The sequence below is a fragment of the Vitis riparia genome, chromosome 9 (genome assembly GCF_004353265.1).
Source record: "Vitis riparia cultivar Riparia Gloire de Montpellier isolate 1030 chromosome 9, EGFV_Vit.rip_1.0, whole genome shotgun sequence".
Lineage (NCBI taxonomy): Eukaryota > Viridiplantae > Streptophyta > Magnoliopsida > Vitales > Vitaceae > Vitis > Vitis riparia.
The window spans coordinates 2,933,156-2,949,384 of NC_048439.1; the positions used below are offsets into that span (position 1 = coordinate 2,933,156).

At 38.1% G+C, this 16,229-nt stretch overlaps 3 protein-coding genes across 3 annotated transcripts; 1 reads left to right on the forward strand and 2 right to left on the reverse strand.

Annotated features, from left to right (window-relative positions):
• Positions 1 to 6,147: 6,147 nt before the first annotated feature.
• LOC117922703 (clavaminate synthase-like protein At3g21360) lies at positions 6,148 to 7,535 on the reverse strand. Its single transcript, XM_034840890.1, has 3 exons — positions 7,111 to 7,535; positions 6,714 to 6,967; positions 6,148 to 6,620 (listed from the first exon to the last, which is right to left on the reverse strand). Exons 1-3 carry the CDS (start codon positions 7,471 to 7,473, stop codon positions 6,260 to 6,262), a joined length of 978 nt encoding a protein of 325 aa, XP_034696781.1. The 5' UTR covers positions 7,474 to 7,535; the 3' UTR covers positions 6,148 to 6,259.
• Positions 7,536 to 10,403: 2,868 nt separating this feature from the next.
• On the reverse strand, positions 10,404 to 12,034 carry LOC117922782 (clavaminate synthase-like protein At3g21360). Its single transcript, XM_034840996.1, has 3 exons — positions 11,672 to 12,034; positions 11,338 to 11,591; positions 10,404 to 11,246 (listed from the first exon to the last, which is right to left on the reverse strand). The coding sequence occupies exons 1-3, from the start codon at positions 12,032 to 12,034 to the stop codon at positions 10,883 to 10,885; spliced, it is 981 nt and encodes a 326-aa protein (XP_034696887.1). The 3' UTR covers positions 10,404 to 10,882.
• A 677-nt stretch (positions 12,035 to 12,711) lies between these two features.
• LOC117921650 lies at positions 12,712 to 15,453 on the forward strand. Its single transcript, XM_034839600.1, has 4 exons — positions 12,712 to 13,006; positions 13,758 to 13,868; positions 13,957 to 14,911; positions 15,000 to 15,453. Exons 1-4 carry the CDS (start codon positions 12,839 to 12,841, stop codon positions 15,254 to 15,256), a joined length of 1,491 nt encoding a protein of 496 aa, XP_034695491.1. The 5' UTR covers positions 12,712 to 12,838; the 3' UTR covers positions 15,257 to 15,453.
• Positions 15,454 to 16,229: the final 776 nt, after the last annotated feature.

A 16,229-nucleotide genomic window follows, 5' to 3' on the forward strand; every position in this document is an offset into this window, starting at 1 on the left:
GCTTTCATAGTTATATGGTCTCCTGTAATCTTTAGATACCAATCACGTTGGATGATTTATATCATACCTGGTGCCATAATGAACTCATAAACTCGAAAAGAGCTTAATGCAAAAAATAAGGGAAAGATTTCTGGGATAATGGCTATGGTTTCTCTTGGCGGAAAGTGCTAGTTTGGAGTGGATTCGAAGACCTTCAAGATTTCAGTTGACGAGGCCAAATGGAAAGTGTTAGGAACAGTTTGCGAAAGGAGTCCCAACTTTTCTTTTTGGATTCGTTTCAGCGGTAAAGGCTTGTCCTTCCTTTTGGAATGAGCTGAGACTTGCTGCTATCTCAAAATGGGGGAGCGTTTCAAAAAAGCTTGGGCGGAGGGGGGAAAAAGATATCAGTTGGAATTGCGCTCTAACAAAGCAGTTCGGTTTTTGTTTTGCACAGCCTGTGATGTAGAAGGTAAGAAATTCTCTTTGGCTTTCCCTGAAAGCAGGGGAGTGGTTGGAGGTTAGAAACTTTTGGTTAGGAAATTAAGAAGCCTGGGTTTCTCTTCAGCTCAAAGGGGTGAAGAGCACTCAACCTCTCCTTTAAGAGGGAGGGGTCTTAATGGGGTCAGTTTTGGGAAGAATGACCAATTTCTAGAGACAGATCTTACTGGTTCTACTGAAAATCAGAATGTTGTGTGGTTAGAAACAGAAAAGGAAGTGATTGATAGTAACAAGGAAGTTTTGAGGAGGAGCTTGGGGGGGGGGGGGGGGGGGGGGGTTCTGATCAGCCCTCTTTCCTCAACTCCCTTAAGTCTTGGGCGCAGTCCAACTAGATGTTGAGAGGAAATCTTCGCTTGGCTCTGTTAGGAGGGCCCATTTATACTCTTTGAGTTTGAAGATGTCGTTGAAGTTGAGAGGGTGTTGCACTTAGGGGTCAAGTGGTTTAAAGGTAAATGCCTTCTCTTGGATTGGTGGAAACCCTCCGTTGGTTGTCTCATAGAGGACAAGAAGAGCCGAGAAGTGTGGGTAAGAATTCCGGGACTCCCTCTGCACCTTTGGGGGATGAGTTTTTTTAACAGCTTAGGGGATGCCTGTGGCCGCTTTGTGAGTGTTGACGAGGATATGAAGGAACACCGGAACTTGTAGTGGGCCAGAATCCTCGTCGGAGTAAGATGATGGAATTTCCTGAGCTCTCTGCAGCTAGTAACAGGTTCTACCTGTTTCGTGGTCCAGTTATGGTAGGAGACAACTCCTTGGATCAGTGAGGTGCAACCTTCTTGGTGTTGTTGGGGAATAGGGGGTAAGGTTGAGGGTGAGGTTGGGTCACACGCCTTCTTGAGAGTTGCAGAAGTTTTCACTGGGAAAGAGGTTGGTCAGGTGTCGACGATTGATCCGTTGTCCTCTGCTAAAGAGAGAGATGACTTTGCTCATTTCTTGACAAGAACGATTACAGGTACTGATAGGAAAGGGAAGCTCAGTGGTATGGGGGCTTTGGGGCCTCAGTTGGGCTTAGAGTTAGATGCCTCTGCTTCTGATTCTTAGGCTTTGGGCTCAACTTTTGGTGGAAGCCTCAAAAGGCTTTCATTAGATCAGACAGCTGGAAGTGGGTCCTGCCTCTTCTTAAAATGGTGGAGAGACTTTTCTTTCTTCCCCCAGAGGCCATCTCCACGCTCGGAGCCTTAGACTCCCTCCCTTGGCGACAGATCCTTCGCAAGACGTTGTTCACTGTGCGTCTTTCTCGACGAGTCCTTCGCAAGGCGCTGATCCCTGTGTGTATCTCCCAATGGCTCCAAAAGCGATCGCAAAGCCTCTTGCTGACGTCACTCTCTTAGATGAAGTCCTCGTATTCCAAAAAGGTACGCTTCCTTCATCCCGTTCTTCTTGGGGGGAAGGGTCATTTTCTTCTTCTACTCTTTCTTGGGTGCCGATTTCTACTTATTTGGGCGAAGATCGTGGAGGGTCATCCCTGTGCTTGAAGTGTTGGGGTGATTCCCTCGAGTTAGAAGCGGGCGCGCTGGAAACAAGGGCCGACGTTGTAAAGAGGCCTCTATTCATGGTTTTGCAAGATGGTTTAGAGGTGGTTTTCCCTGAGAATGCTTCATCTGAAGAGGATACACCATCCGACAAAGAGCGTTCCAATTTCAAAGATTTCAGTAGATTTTTGGGAATGTTGATTGAGAGGTATGAAAATAAAATAACTTTGTTATTAAAGAAGTTGAAGAAGATGACTGGTGGGGGGACACTCTGTAAAAAAAGAAAAAAGAAAAGAAAATGGTGTCCGCATCGCACTCCGAAAGGGAATTGAAGAGGTTGGATTGTTCGGTCAACTATAGAGAGCATGCGAATAGAAGGAATGGAAGATGCAAATGAGAATTGATCCCTGTAGATTGATGAAGATTAAAATACTCGCATGGAATGTTAGAGGGCTCAATGACAGGGAGAAAAGACGGATGGTTAATTCAGTAGTTAGAGCCCAAAAAGCAAATTTAGTCTGTTTTTTAGAAACAAAAGTGTCGGAGATGTCGTTAAAGATGGTGAAAAGCTTGGGCGCTGGAAGGTTCATGGACTGGGGGGCAGTTGATGCTGGGGGTGCCTCAGGAGACATCCTGATTTTTTGGGACAATAGAGTTTTGGAACTCTTGGAGCTGAAGCGGGGTGTTTACACCATTTCAAGTCGCTTTAAGAATGTGGAAGATGGTTATATTTGGGTGTTCACTGATGTCTATGGACCAATCCTTTCGAGGGAAAAAGAGGAGTTTTGGGAAGAGTTGGACGCTATCAAAGGCCTGTGGAATGAGCCCTGGTGCGTTGTGAGGGATTTCAATTTCATTAGATTTTCGAGGGAAATGAGGAATGGGCAGAATTTGATTGCAGAGATGAGAAGGTTCTCTGAGGTCATCGAGGAGTTGAATCTAAAGGATTTGCCCTCTTCTGGTGGTCAGTTCACATGGTTTGGCGGCCTTAATTCTCAAGCAGCTTCTAGATTGGATCGCTCTCTAATCTCCAAATGTGGGAAGATCACTTTCGGGTCTCTTTCAAAGTGTTCTCCCCAGAATTGCCTCTGAGCATTGCCCCATTCTCTTGGAGGGCGCAGGGGTTAAAAAAGGCAAGACTCCATTCCGTTTCAAGAATATGTGGCTTTTGTCGGAGGGATTCAAAGAGCTAGTTTGCACGTGGTGGACAAGATATTCGGTTGCAGGATCTATCAGTCATTGCCTTGCTGAAAAATTGAAAGCCCTTAAAAGAGATCTAAGAAGATGGAACAAGGAAGTTTTTGGTAATGTCTCTGCTAAAAAATCTGAGGCTCTTTCTTGAATTCAGTTTTGGGATTCAAAGAAGAGTCTTAATCCCCAGTCCTTTGAGGAAGTAGAGGCTCATTTGGGGGATTTGGAGGAGTACAAGAAGTGTGTTTTAATGGAAGAAACTTTCTGGAGGCAAAAATCCAGGGAGACATGGCTAAAGGAGGGGGATAAGAATACCAAATTCTTTCATAAGATGGCCAATGCTAGGACGAGAAAAAACTTTTTATCCAAGGTGAACATTAATGGAGACTCTCTTGCTAGTGCGGAATATATCAAGGATGGGGTGTGTGGGGCTTATAGAACTTTGTTATCGGAAACTGAGGACTGGAGACCGAAAACGAGGAATTTACAATTTCGTGTTATAGGGACAGAAAGGGCTAGAAGCTTAGAGGAGCCTTTTTTAGAAAAAAGAAGTTTTTGAAGCCCTTTGCAGCCTCTCTGGGGATAAAGCGCCTGGTCCGGATGGGTTCACCATGGCATTCTGGCAATTTTCCTGGGATTTTACCAAAACTGAGATTATGGCCTATTTTGGTGATTTTTTTCACCTTGGCACTTTCCAGAGGAGCTTAAACTCTACTTATCTCGTCTTAATTAAAAAAAAAAGGGTGCGGAAGAGCTGAAAGACTTCGAACCAATAAGCTTGGTTGGGAGCCTTTACAAATTACTCGCCAAAGTCTTGGCTAATAGGTTAAAACAAGATATTAAGGAAGTGGTTTTAGAGTACCAACATGCATTCATCCAGAATAGGCAGATTTTGGATGTCGCTCTCATTGCAAACGAGGCAGTAGACTCCAGGCTAAAGGTTAACATCTTTGGACTCCTTCTAAAATTAGACATTGAGAAGGAGTTTGATCATGTCAATTGGGATTGTCTTATATCAGTTATGTCCAAGATGGGGTTTGGGCAGAAGTGGATAAATTAGATCAGTTGGTGTATCTCCACAACCAACTTCTTAATTTTAATTAATGGGACCCCTTCAGACTTTTTTCGCAACATTAGGGGGTTGAGACAAAGGGATCCTTTATCCCCTTATCTCTTCTTATTAGTCATGGAAGTTCTCAGCCAGCTGCTCTTCAGACCTAGAAGTGGGGGTTACATTAAGGGGTTTAAGGTGGGAAATAGTAATGGAATAGAAAAGGATCTGCTCCACCTTCTGTTTGCTGACGATACCATTTTATTCTACAAAGCCAACAGTGTGCAGTTGCGTTACTTGAGTTGGGTGTTCTTATGGTTTGAGGCGATCTTTGAGTTAAAAGTGAAAAAGGATAAAAGTGAGGTTATCCTTGTAGAAATGGTTGACTCTTTGGAGAATATCGTCTTGGTTTTAGGGTGTAGAATTGGGAAACTCCTATCTTCTTATTTGGGTCTTCCCTTGGGAGTTTCCTTCAAATCTTCAAGGGTATGGGATGTAGTGAAAGAGAGATTCAGAAAGTGTTTGTCCTTGTGGAAGAGACAATATCTTTCCAAAGGGGGAGACTTACCTTGATAAAAAAAATACCATTTCAAGCCTCTTTATTTACCTAATGTCTCTCTTTGTCATTCAGCGGAAGGTGTGTGCAAGACTTGAAAAGATCCAAAGAGACTTCCTGTGGGGCGGTGACACTTTAGAGAAAAAGTCACACTTGGTGAATTGAAGTGCGGTTTGTGCTGATATGAGACAAGGAGGCTTAGGTATTCGCAGTCTTGTGACCCTAAATAAAGCTTTGCTTGGGAAATAGAGCTGAAAATTTGTTGTAGAGAGGAATTCTTTGTGGAAACAAGTAATCATAGACAAATATGGGGTGGAAAAGGAAGGTTGGTGTTCAAAAGAAGTGAGGGGAGCCTATGGTGTGGGAGTGTGGAAAGCCATCAGAAAAGATTGGGAAATCATTCGCTCTATATCCCGCTTTAAAGTGAGGAATATGAGAAAGGTCAAATTTTGGAAAGATTTGTGGTGTGAGGACCAAGCTTTGAAAGATGTTTTTCCTAACTTATTCAGACTGGCGGTTAACAATGATCAATGGGTGTACAATGCTTGGTAGGAGGAAGGAGAGGTGGGAAGTTGGAATCCTTTGTTTTCAAGACACTTTAACGATTGGGAAATGAAAGAGGTAGAGGTCTTGCTCCAAAAAATACACCCCTTGGGTTTGCATAGTGATGTGGAGGATGTTTTGAGTTGGAAGATTAGCAAGAATGACTCATTTTCTGTTAGATCTCTCTACCGATCCCTACATACTTGCTTCTAGTGAACCTTTTCCTTGGAGCATTATTTGGAGATCTTGGGTTCCCATGAGAGTTAGCTTTTTTGCTTGGGAAGCGTCTTGGAAATGAATTTTGACCATTGATCAGCTTAAAAGAAGAGATCGGAATATGCCAAATAGATGTTATTTGTGTAAAATGGAAGAGGAAACTAGTGATCATTTGATCATTTTTTGTAAAAAGGCTACAATGTTATGGAACTTGCTTTTCTCCCTTTTTGATGTGCACTGGGTTCCGTACTCCTCAATCAAAAGGAATTTGATAGCTTGACATGGTGTTTCTATGAGTAAGAGAAAGGAAAAGGCTTGGAGGGCTGCTCCCCTTTGTTTAATGTGGACTTTATGGAAGGAAAAAATGAAAGAGTATTCAATGACACTTAATGTTCCAATCAAGCTCTAAAACTTCATTTTTTATACACTTTTGTGAATTGGGGTAGGGTATATTTAGAGGATCATTCTTTGTCCTTGTTTGATTTTATAGAGTGGCTTTTGTTTAGATAGAAGAAAGGTTTTTCTTTTTTGGCCTAGCTTATTGGGCGTTGCTTGTATACTTCATGTATACTTTTGTCGCCTTTGCTAGGCTTTTCTAATACATTCTCTTATTTGCCTACCAAAAAAAAACCCACAAGAGCTTACCACATAGAAACCGCGGCCTCATTCTGCAATTTATTCCAACAAGGTTCTTACATATATGGCCAAAAGCAGAAAAACCAAAGCATTATATAGAGATCTAATGCCCTTCTTCTACTTGCAGAGTGAAGCCAGTACACGGCGAGGTGGATCAAAGGGTCTTCGAGAGTGAAGGACAGCCCAGTTATCCAGCAGCAGAACATCACCTTTCTGCCAAGGAACAGCCACACATTCCTCCTCAAGAATCTTCAAACAGTCATAGATGATATCAGCCGGCAATGGCTGCCCATCCCCAAAGGTCACCGCCTTCACAGGATCATTCCGAGCATCTTCCCATCCTGTATAAGCAGCCACCATGCTGTTAAACCAGATCTTCCTTTGTCTTGACTCATCATATTTGACAGCTGGGATTGGACCCATTATCGTCTTCACTCCATCCTCCATCCACTCCAACTTCATTCCCAGCTGAGCAGCCCTGCAGAGACACAGAATTCAGACAAAACACAGCAACAATCGGCGTGATTTAAACATTTACAGATTGCTAAACTTGAAGGGTGGAATCAGAAACCTCTTCTCAGCTGTGGTTTTATCCTGGGTCAGGAATGTGGACTTCCAGCCACGCCCGATTGGAGATGAAGGGTCGTCGTCTTCTCCCAGTACTCGCGTATACATCAATCCTCGCTCCTCCAATCGCTGTACAAACTCTGGGTACTTTGCTTTCATCCGCTCATACACAATGTGGCTGAGTACGATCGGAGTCTCTCCTCCAGTTCCAGGTTCTACTTCACAGAAGAAAAACAATTTGGAGGGGAACTCAGGAACCTGCAGAAAAGCCCAGAGTCTTCAACAAAATCTAACCAAATCTGGGATTCCAAATATCCTAAAATTAAGGAAAAAAAATTAAAATAAGATAATTAAAAAAAAAAAAAATCCCCTTCATCATGACCTGTTAAAATAAAACGCACCTGAGCCATTTCGTGGTGAAAGGGGATCTTCTGATCCGGCGGTGACTCATTGGACGTGAAAACCCGACCCACCACTTTGGTCCTGGGAGCCGCGCCGCCGACGTAGGGGAGCTCGGCGAATCCGAACGCTTCAACAACATCGTTGAAGTCGGACGCGGTGGTTACAGGAAAGTCCCTGAGAAGAACGGCCCCGGCTCTGTGGAGCAGCGATTGGAGCCAGGGCTTGTGGGCCTTGATGGATTGGGTGAGATGAGACAGGCCCAAACTCTGAGCCCCTTGGCCAGGCGTCAAGACCAAGGGAAACGGAGCTCCACTGTAGAGCTTCTGGTGTGGTATGGAGGACTCTCCGAAAGTCTGCAACATGTTTCCCTGGACCCAAAAACTAGACTTTTGACGAGGGTTATTAACTTACCTTGGGTTCACGGATTGTTTCAACTTTTTTTTTTCTTCCAATTTTATGCCTCTGGACGCGTGTGTGTCTAGGTTCATTTGGGTGATGATGGGCCCATTATATTAAGATTAGGAATGGTGGACGAGGATCTAACCATGACAAGAGAGTGAAAGTCACGCAATTCCTGGCTAAGGGTATCAAAGTTTGATACGATTTGTGGATATTACACCAATCCAATACGTGTTTGTCGTGGCACGCGTATCATAGCATAGGCGGTGATACGTGTCACTCGTCTTGACTCGTAGGAGATGCATTGCCACCACCATTTTTTTCACAGTTTTATATTGGGTACAAATGAATTTAGGTGAAATTCCTATTAATTTGTTTAACTTATTTAATAAATAAATAATTTTTTATTAACTTGTATAACATGAATTTAACTTAAAATGACTCATCTAATAATCTCTTTATTATTTAATTATATCTTTTAAGTTATTTAATTGATTCATTTTAAATTTATTTTTAAATAAATAAATCAATTAAATCATAAACATGTTTAATTAAGATATTAATTATATAAACATTAAATAGGAGGATATGATAATTAAACAAGTTAAATGGGTTACACGATGTATTACTTATTTAATAATTAGATAACATTTAAGTTTATATTTTTTATATTATTATTAGTTATATTGAGTTTTGGTTGAGTTATGTAGTAGAATGTTTAAACTTTGATACAAGACAAACACGACCCACTAACACAAATTGTCACCCTTATTCCTATGTTGTTTTGGTCAATTTATTTATTAGGGTATGAAAACAGCATCAAAGACTTTGATACTTATCATATTCCATTCATTTATATAATTGTTTAATAATTTAGATTTCATCATACATATTTCAATAACGCAGATCTCTACTTTGATGTCTTTGCATTTATTTATTTATTTATTATATTAAACATCTTCCAAAATTCATCAACCCTTGAAATAATTATTGGATTTGTGGAAAGCATTGAGCAGTAAATTTTTCATGTGAGGAAGGGCTTTTCAAATCATATCAATTGTCCTTTGATTAGTTGATACGATACATAAAAGATTAATTAGGTTAGCATTGTCTACCAAGATTAGAGGCATTGGTTTGGTAGGGATTTAAATATGGAAAGGTTGGGATATTTGGTAATAATAATTGTTATTGATGTGTACGAATCAATTATTATTAATTTGGAGAATCTTATTTAATAATAGTCGTCATCAATGGGATATAAAGCTTAAGCATGATTAGTTTAAATAATTCAAGGAGCGATGGCATAATTAATAGGACACAAAGTTTGGTTCAGTTATCATCGATTTAAGATTAAAGGTGATGATGATATTTGTAGTTAATGGTTTGTTAGTAATCCAAGTAATAACGTTATTTATTATAATCACATGGAAAACTTTTTTTTTTTTTTTTTTGTTAATTTTTTGAAATTTTAAATCTTTTGATATTTTATCATAAGTTTATTTTTTTTATATTATTTATTTTAAAAAATAAAGAAAAATAATTTGTAGTTAAAAAAAATATTTGTGAAACATATTGTAAAATAATTAAAATGTAAAATATTTGAGAATATTCTAAAATTTCAACTGGATTTTTATTTAAAAATTATTTTTGGAGAACTTTCTCAAATAGGCCAAATATACTTGGAGGCAAGGATTAAAATATCTGGATATATCGTCGATATATTCGCGATATATCCAATATCAATAGATACCAATACAAAATTTGGAAAGATATATCTGTGAACCAATATTTTCATATATTTTATTAATGTTTTATCAAATTTTGGATTTTTTCATGCTATATATTCAATATCAATGAATACTTATTCGAGAAGATATATTCGTTCAGATATGTTACTGATATTTTATCAATTTTTTATTTTTTCCTGTTTCAATCGATATTTTTGGATATTTTATTGACATTTCATTGATTTTTTGATTTTTTATATTAAATAAATAGATTATAATTATTTTATTTTTATATTGATTTAATTTATTACCAAAAATATAAAAATAATATATTTTCAGAATTTTTACGTCACCAATGTCCATCAATATATTCGATATATCCATAAAATCGAAGTATTGATATATCTGTATTACCGATATTTTCATCAGGAGGTGGGTTGAATAACAAGCTTTTGCGACCAATAAATGAGGAATTTATTCCACATAGCAAATGAATTAATTCTGGAACATAAAATTATAAATAAGTTTTCTTTTTAAATTAAAACATCTAGTCATTTGAAAGAATTCAACGTACCAAAATGACACTAATAGATGTTCTATCTATTAATGTGATATTCCATGTTATATATGTAGCAAACTTTTATTAATTATAGATGTATTAAGACCTAAAATTATAAAATAGTATTAAAATTAATTTTCTCGTATTTGTACAAGGGATAATTATGATATTTGATATGGATTAATGGAAACAAACTTCAAAGCTCTAAAAGGACACGGATCATATATGCTTTTAACGAGTCTTTCAAGTTTTAACAATTTCGTTATCACTTAATTTTAACCTAAAAGAAACAAGCTTCGGAGTTAGAATTGATCATCAACTTCAAAATTATTAACACAACACATGTAATGGGATTATGATATCTAATTTTCTCAAAAATCGCAATCCACCTTATTTTATATTCTTCTCCTTCATGTAATATTATGACTCACTCTATTTTCAGTTTTGTTCAAACTTCAATTCTCCTTTACCAAACACACCTACAAGTTGATGAATGCTCAACTGGTCTGTGACTTGAGACACCATGATTTGTGATTCTATCTAGATTTTTCAGCCTGCCAATCAACAAAATTTTGATCCAAAAAAGACCAAAACAGATAAAACAGAAGGCAAAAAGAAAAGTCATGAAATTTGATTCCATGATTTGATAATGAAAACGACATAGCACTATAATAGAGTGGGGTGGGGCTGATGAGATAGGGACATAGACTTTGTCCTGATTCATGAGATGGTGTGGCATGTGGGACATGGGTGTGTCCAGGTTCATGGAAAAGAGTTCTAGCTCGTGGATCAGGGCTTCTTCTCCGACTTTCACTGATCTTGTTGATGAAGCGCGCCAGTACCATGATTAATTGAACCAAGCTAGAGCCGATGTTTTACTTGTGTTTTTACTGTAATATCTTACATGCATAAGAAAGGCTTCGTTTTGGGATTTTATTTCAACAAGCTTTGGATGCCAAAGTGTTGGTTTACAGGCACAAGAACTATCCAACTCATAATTGCTTAGGAAAAAGCTAAGTCCGGCCATGATAGAAAGCGGAGAAGTCAAAAGCCGCATAAAAACTAGATACTAGTAATTAAGCTTTACTACTTGCAGAGTGAAGCGAGTATATTCCGAGGTGGGGTGTATGGCCGTCGAGAGTGAAGCGCAGCCCAGTTATCAATCAGTAGCACATCACCTTTCTGCCATGGAAAAGCTACACACTCCTCGTGCAGGATTTTGAGGCAGTCTTCCACAATATCATCCGGCAGTGCTTCCCCATTCCCAAAGCTCACTGTTTTCTCCGAATCATTCATCCCCTTGTCTTTCCAGTTAGAATGAAACAACACTATACTGTTAAACCACACCTTGCGCTGTCTCCCTTCGTCGTACCTTATCCCTGCAATTGGACCCATTATCGAATTGACCCCCGACTCTGTCCATTCCAACTTGGTTCCCACCTGAGCAGCCCTGCAAAGACGTTTATGGCGGTTTTAAATATACTGATGAGTAATCAATCAAAGAGAGTAATGGCAGTGAAATCATGCACAGACCCACAGACCTCTTCTCGGCGGTGGTTTTGTCGTCCGTGAGGAAGGTGGACTTCCAGCCACGCCCAAGGACAGATGAAAGATCGTCCTGGTCTGCCAATCTTCGGATGTAAATTAAACCATGGTCTTCCAGTTTTTGTACGAATTCTGGGTATTTCTCCTTCATTCTCTCGTAGATAACATGGCTGAGTGCTATGGGTGTCTCTCCCCCACTTCCTGGCTCCACCTCACAGAAGAAAAACAATTTGGATGGAACCACAGATACCTGCCAAACAACTCAAATTATTTTCTTTGATACCAAACACGATCTATGACTCTTTTAAGAGGGAAATTGTCGGAACGGACCTGAGCCATTTCATGATGAAACTCAATCCTCTGATCCGGCGGAGCCTCGTTGGCCGTGAAAATCCGGCCCACCACTTTGTTACGAGGAGCCGCGCCGCCGATGTAAGGTAGCTCCTCGAAGTCGAAGGCTTCGACGACGTCGTTGAAGTCGGATGCGGTGTTCACTGGGAAGCCTCTGAGGAGAATGGCTCCGGCCTTGTGGAGCAGCGAGTTGAGCCATGGCTTCTGGGCCTTGATGGACTGGGTCAGAAGAGATAGGTCCAGGTGATCAAGATCTGCGCCTGGGGTAAGGACCAGGGGAAATGGGCCTGTATTGTAGGCCCTTTGGTGTGGTATTGAGGACTCAACCAAGACCTTAGACATTTTTTCCCTCTCTTCAGATCAAGTTGAAGGTCTGCCACTTTATATAGTGTGTTAATGGGTAATATGGGCTTTGTATCTGGACAAGTGGTAGTCTAGGTTCATGGGTACAAGGATTAAAATATCTGGATCTATAGTTGATAACCAATATTTTTAGATATTTTACTGATATTTTATCAATTTTTTGATTTTTTCCCGTTTCAAATGATACTTATGGATATTTTACCATATTTCACTGATTTTTCAATTTTTTATTAATAAATAAATCAATTATAATTATTTTATTTTTATATTTGATTTAATTTATTATCAAAAATATAAAAACATAATTTTCTTAATAGGTCTTTTTTATATAATCTATATGTTTATTAAATATAATAAAAATAAATATTAAAAAAATTATGCATATATTATTATTTATTTGATATCATTGAATATATTTAAATTAAAATGGACCATAATTTTAATATTAAAATATTTTAAAATTAGACATATTATCATAATAATATTATAAAATAATAATGCAACTTAATAATGAATGTACAATATTATTATAATAATATGTCTAATTTTAAAATATATTAATATTTTTAAAAAAAATTATTTTAAAATAATTTTCATTATATTTGATTTTTCTTTCGAAATCTACCTTGCTTACAAATCTGGCCCAAACCTGAGTTTTGGACTCAACCAAGCTCAATCCAAGGCCTGTTCAGGCCCAATACAAGCCCGCCTCTCTGGCGATTCAAATGGAGAGGGGGAGAGAGTTGCAGAGAAACGAGGGTTTGGTGTAGACTGTAGAGGGAGATGGCGAAGAACGAAGCGAAAGCGAAATCTGGGAGGAAGCCATTCAGGGACATATCCAACGGTGGAAAATCTTCGAAACCTCTCAAGAAGAAAGTTCCCCAAAATGACGAAAGTGCCCTTGATCGTCTTCTTCTTGTTCACTCTGATCTATCCACTTTCATTCATCAGGTAACGTAATATGAAAGAGAGGCCCCATTTTCATTTTTCATCTGTTTGTTTTCGGAAAAAGTTCTGGAGAGGAAGAGAAATCAAAATTTTGTGTATCAGTAATCAGATAGAGCGGCCAGATTCATTTCGCATTATATTTGGTTGCTGAGAAAATGTAGGAAATGAAAAATGTAAAAATTTGAATAAGGATCAATTGAGATTCATTTGGTACACAAAGAACAAAATGTTGTGAAACATAAAATTTGAAACTTGGACCTTTTGTTTTATTTTATTTTCCCATGTATTCTCAGTGTCCGAACGGAGCGGGATTGAAAGTTTCCTTAAAGTAAATGAAAACCCTAGATTCATTTGAAACTCTTTAAGTCTTAGGGCTATATGTGTTTGGATATTTCAAATCTGATGATAACCCTGGGTTACACCCCTTTATCCTCTGCTTGGTTGCTGAGAAATCTGGAGAAATGAACTCATGAATCTTGCTCTTTACAATGCATTTGTTTCATGAAAACCAAAAATTTAACTTGGCCCAGTTTCCATTAATGATTCAATGCTTTGATTTTTTTCTTACAGTTTCTCAGCAGCCAAATGGAAAGCAATCATTATTTCTAAATGACCATCTAGTGAAATTTTATGCCTCAGTCTTTTAGTTAAATGAGATAACCTGACTATCTTTGTACTGTTATTGATCGGTTTTGTTACGATTTACCACAATTTTTTAGCTTAACTATGCATGAATTGATATATTGAGTTGCAGATTGATGAACTTGTTGTGCAAGCACTGAATCTTAAAACAAGCAGCGAAGAGGGTTGGGAAGAAATCGAATCTTTCACACATGTTTTGTCTGAAATGCTTTCCTCTTTAAAGGTCAATCCTTTTAGTAGTTTATTTCAGTATTTCCCACTTATATACTTACTTCGCAACTGACATGGAGTGTTGTGTTTTATAAGTGCAGCCATGGGCTCCTAGATTCCAGAAGGCACTCTCACTTCCTTCTGTAAAATCCGAGAATCAGTTGGGACAGTCTTCACTGAGTGAAACTGCTGGTATAAATGAGTGTGAAACCAATGTAGTTGACAGTCCTCGTCCAAGCAAGGTGGAATCACTAGTATCGCCTTCTCCCCTGGTTTCTTGGCGTGGGGACTGTACTATTGAGAGAGGAAGACAACTGTTTATGCTCACACCTTTGCCTATGCCAAAAGTACTATCTTCCAAACGGCAGGGCTTAACTAAGTCATTATTTGAAAGGGTTAGTTCTAGCACTACAATTACACTACCATCTCTTCTTGCTGATTCTGGAGATACAAATCATGAAATGCTTGAAGGTGTAGCAATAAAGCCAACTCCAAGTAAACCCTCTGGTGCTGTTGCAACCAAAACAGGAAGCACTTTCGAGTGTGGGGTTGTTTCTACACCGATATTTGGAAAGAGAGATGGTTCTGTGCTTGTTATGACACCACGCCTGAAGATGTCACCTCCTAGATCTTGTGTTTTGCTTGAACCAATATCTGAGTCTTATCACCAAGAAAATGATAAGTATAAGATCCGTAAGTCAACCCCATTTCCTGTTGGAGTTCAAAATTTTGGTGGATCAGAGTCACCTGATTCTTCAAGCAATGAAGCTCCTGAGAATCTGGCTTTAAAATATCCAGAGCTTTTCGGAATACAATTGACTCATAAAATAGGCATTGGAAAGAAAGAGGTAGAAGAATCACCAGATTGGTTTATGTCACCTCTCAAAACTTGTGTTTTAATGGATCCTTCCAATGAGAAATCACTGAAAAGTATTGCTCCTGGTTGCCCATTGCCAAGAACTGCCAGTGTCCTAGATCAGAAAACACACCTGCCTTCAGGAAAAGAAAATGATGTTCAAGGTGGTTGTCATCTGACTAACAAATCTGGTAACCAAGGTATTTATTTTTCTTCAATTTTCTGTCTTCTTTTCCCAAACAATGTACTGAACATGATTCAGCTGATAAATTTAAGCCTTCTCAACAGAACTCCTTGGTAGCAGCTTAGCACTAGTGGAAAGCACTCCCTTGTGGAAGGAGCCAGAGAGCACAATTCGGATGGGCAAGCGTCCTGGGGAGAATACTCTAAAAAAGGAGCTGTGGACAAAGTTTGAAGCAGCATCTACTAATGGGCTTCATTTAAACGGCTCTGTCTTTGAAGAAACTACCGAAAAGGGATTCCTTGAGAGATTGGACGAGGCTTGGTGCGATGAGGTTGGCTCATCAGCTGAGGGTTTGAGATAACTCTACTCTCCATGTTGAAATACATTTTTGTAAATGGTGATATGTTTTGTCACTTTGTGGAAGTGTTCAAAGCCTGAGTAAGCCCTTTGTTGTATTCCTGTTGCATTACTACCATCTATATTTCTTGTATCTTGGGATGCTTAAGGAACATATATGCATCTCCTTCATAAATTCAAAATTTTGTTTCTTGCTGCTCATGTTTTTTTTCCCCCCTTTTTAGATCTTTTTTCCATTTTATCCTTTCAAATTTTGTTTCTTTTTTGGATTTATGAACATGGCAGGATCAACTTGAAAAAACTTCATAGGTATGACTTGTTGAATGATGGGTTAGTGATAAAAGCTGTGTACGTCTTCATAAAATTGCTGGTTGCTTGAGATGAACCTGTACTTGGATAACAATTACCTGAAAGGAAAAAAAGGGATTTGTTTGGTGGTGAGAAAGAAAAGGCAAAGCAAATGAGGTTTTGTTTGGAAGTGTTTTCTAAAGTAGTTTTGAAAAACAGTTTTTTGAAAATTATTTTAAGATATTTTGGGAAACCTCCATTTAAATATATGTTTTAAAAGTAACTTATAATTTGTTTTTTTTTAATCACTCTACATATTTGTATAATATTTTTTTTAAAACAATCCTTAAAAGATAAGTGAAAATAATTAAGAGATGTTATATGAAAACACTTTGTGTTTTTTTTTTAATTGTTAAATATGTTTTTATATTTGTTTTTTAAATCTATAAATTGTTTTAAAAAAATAATTGCCAATCGAAAACTGTTTTTTAAAACCAGTTTTATGCTTTTTAATTGTTTTTAAACCGGAAAAATAAGATATTTTATTTGAGAATCTATTTTAATTGTGTGTTTTTTTAATTATTTTAAAAGACAATTTTACAAATATAGAAAATGATTACATATTAAATAAGAAAATATTTCAAAATTTTAAGAATTGTTTTAAAATTTAATTAAAAATGGTTAATTTT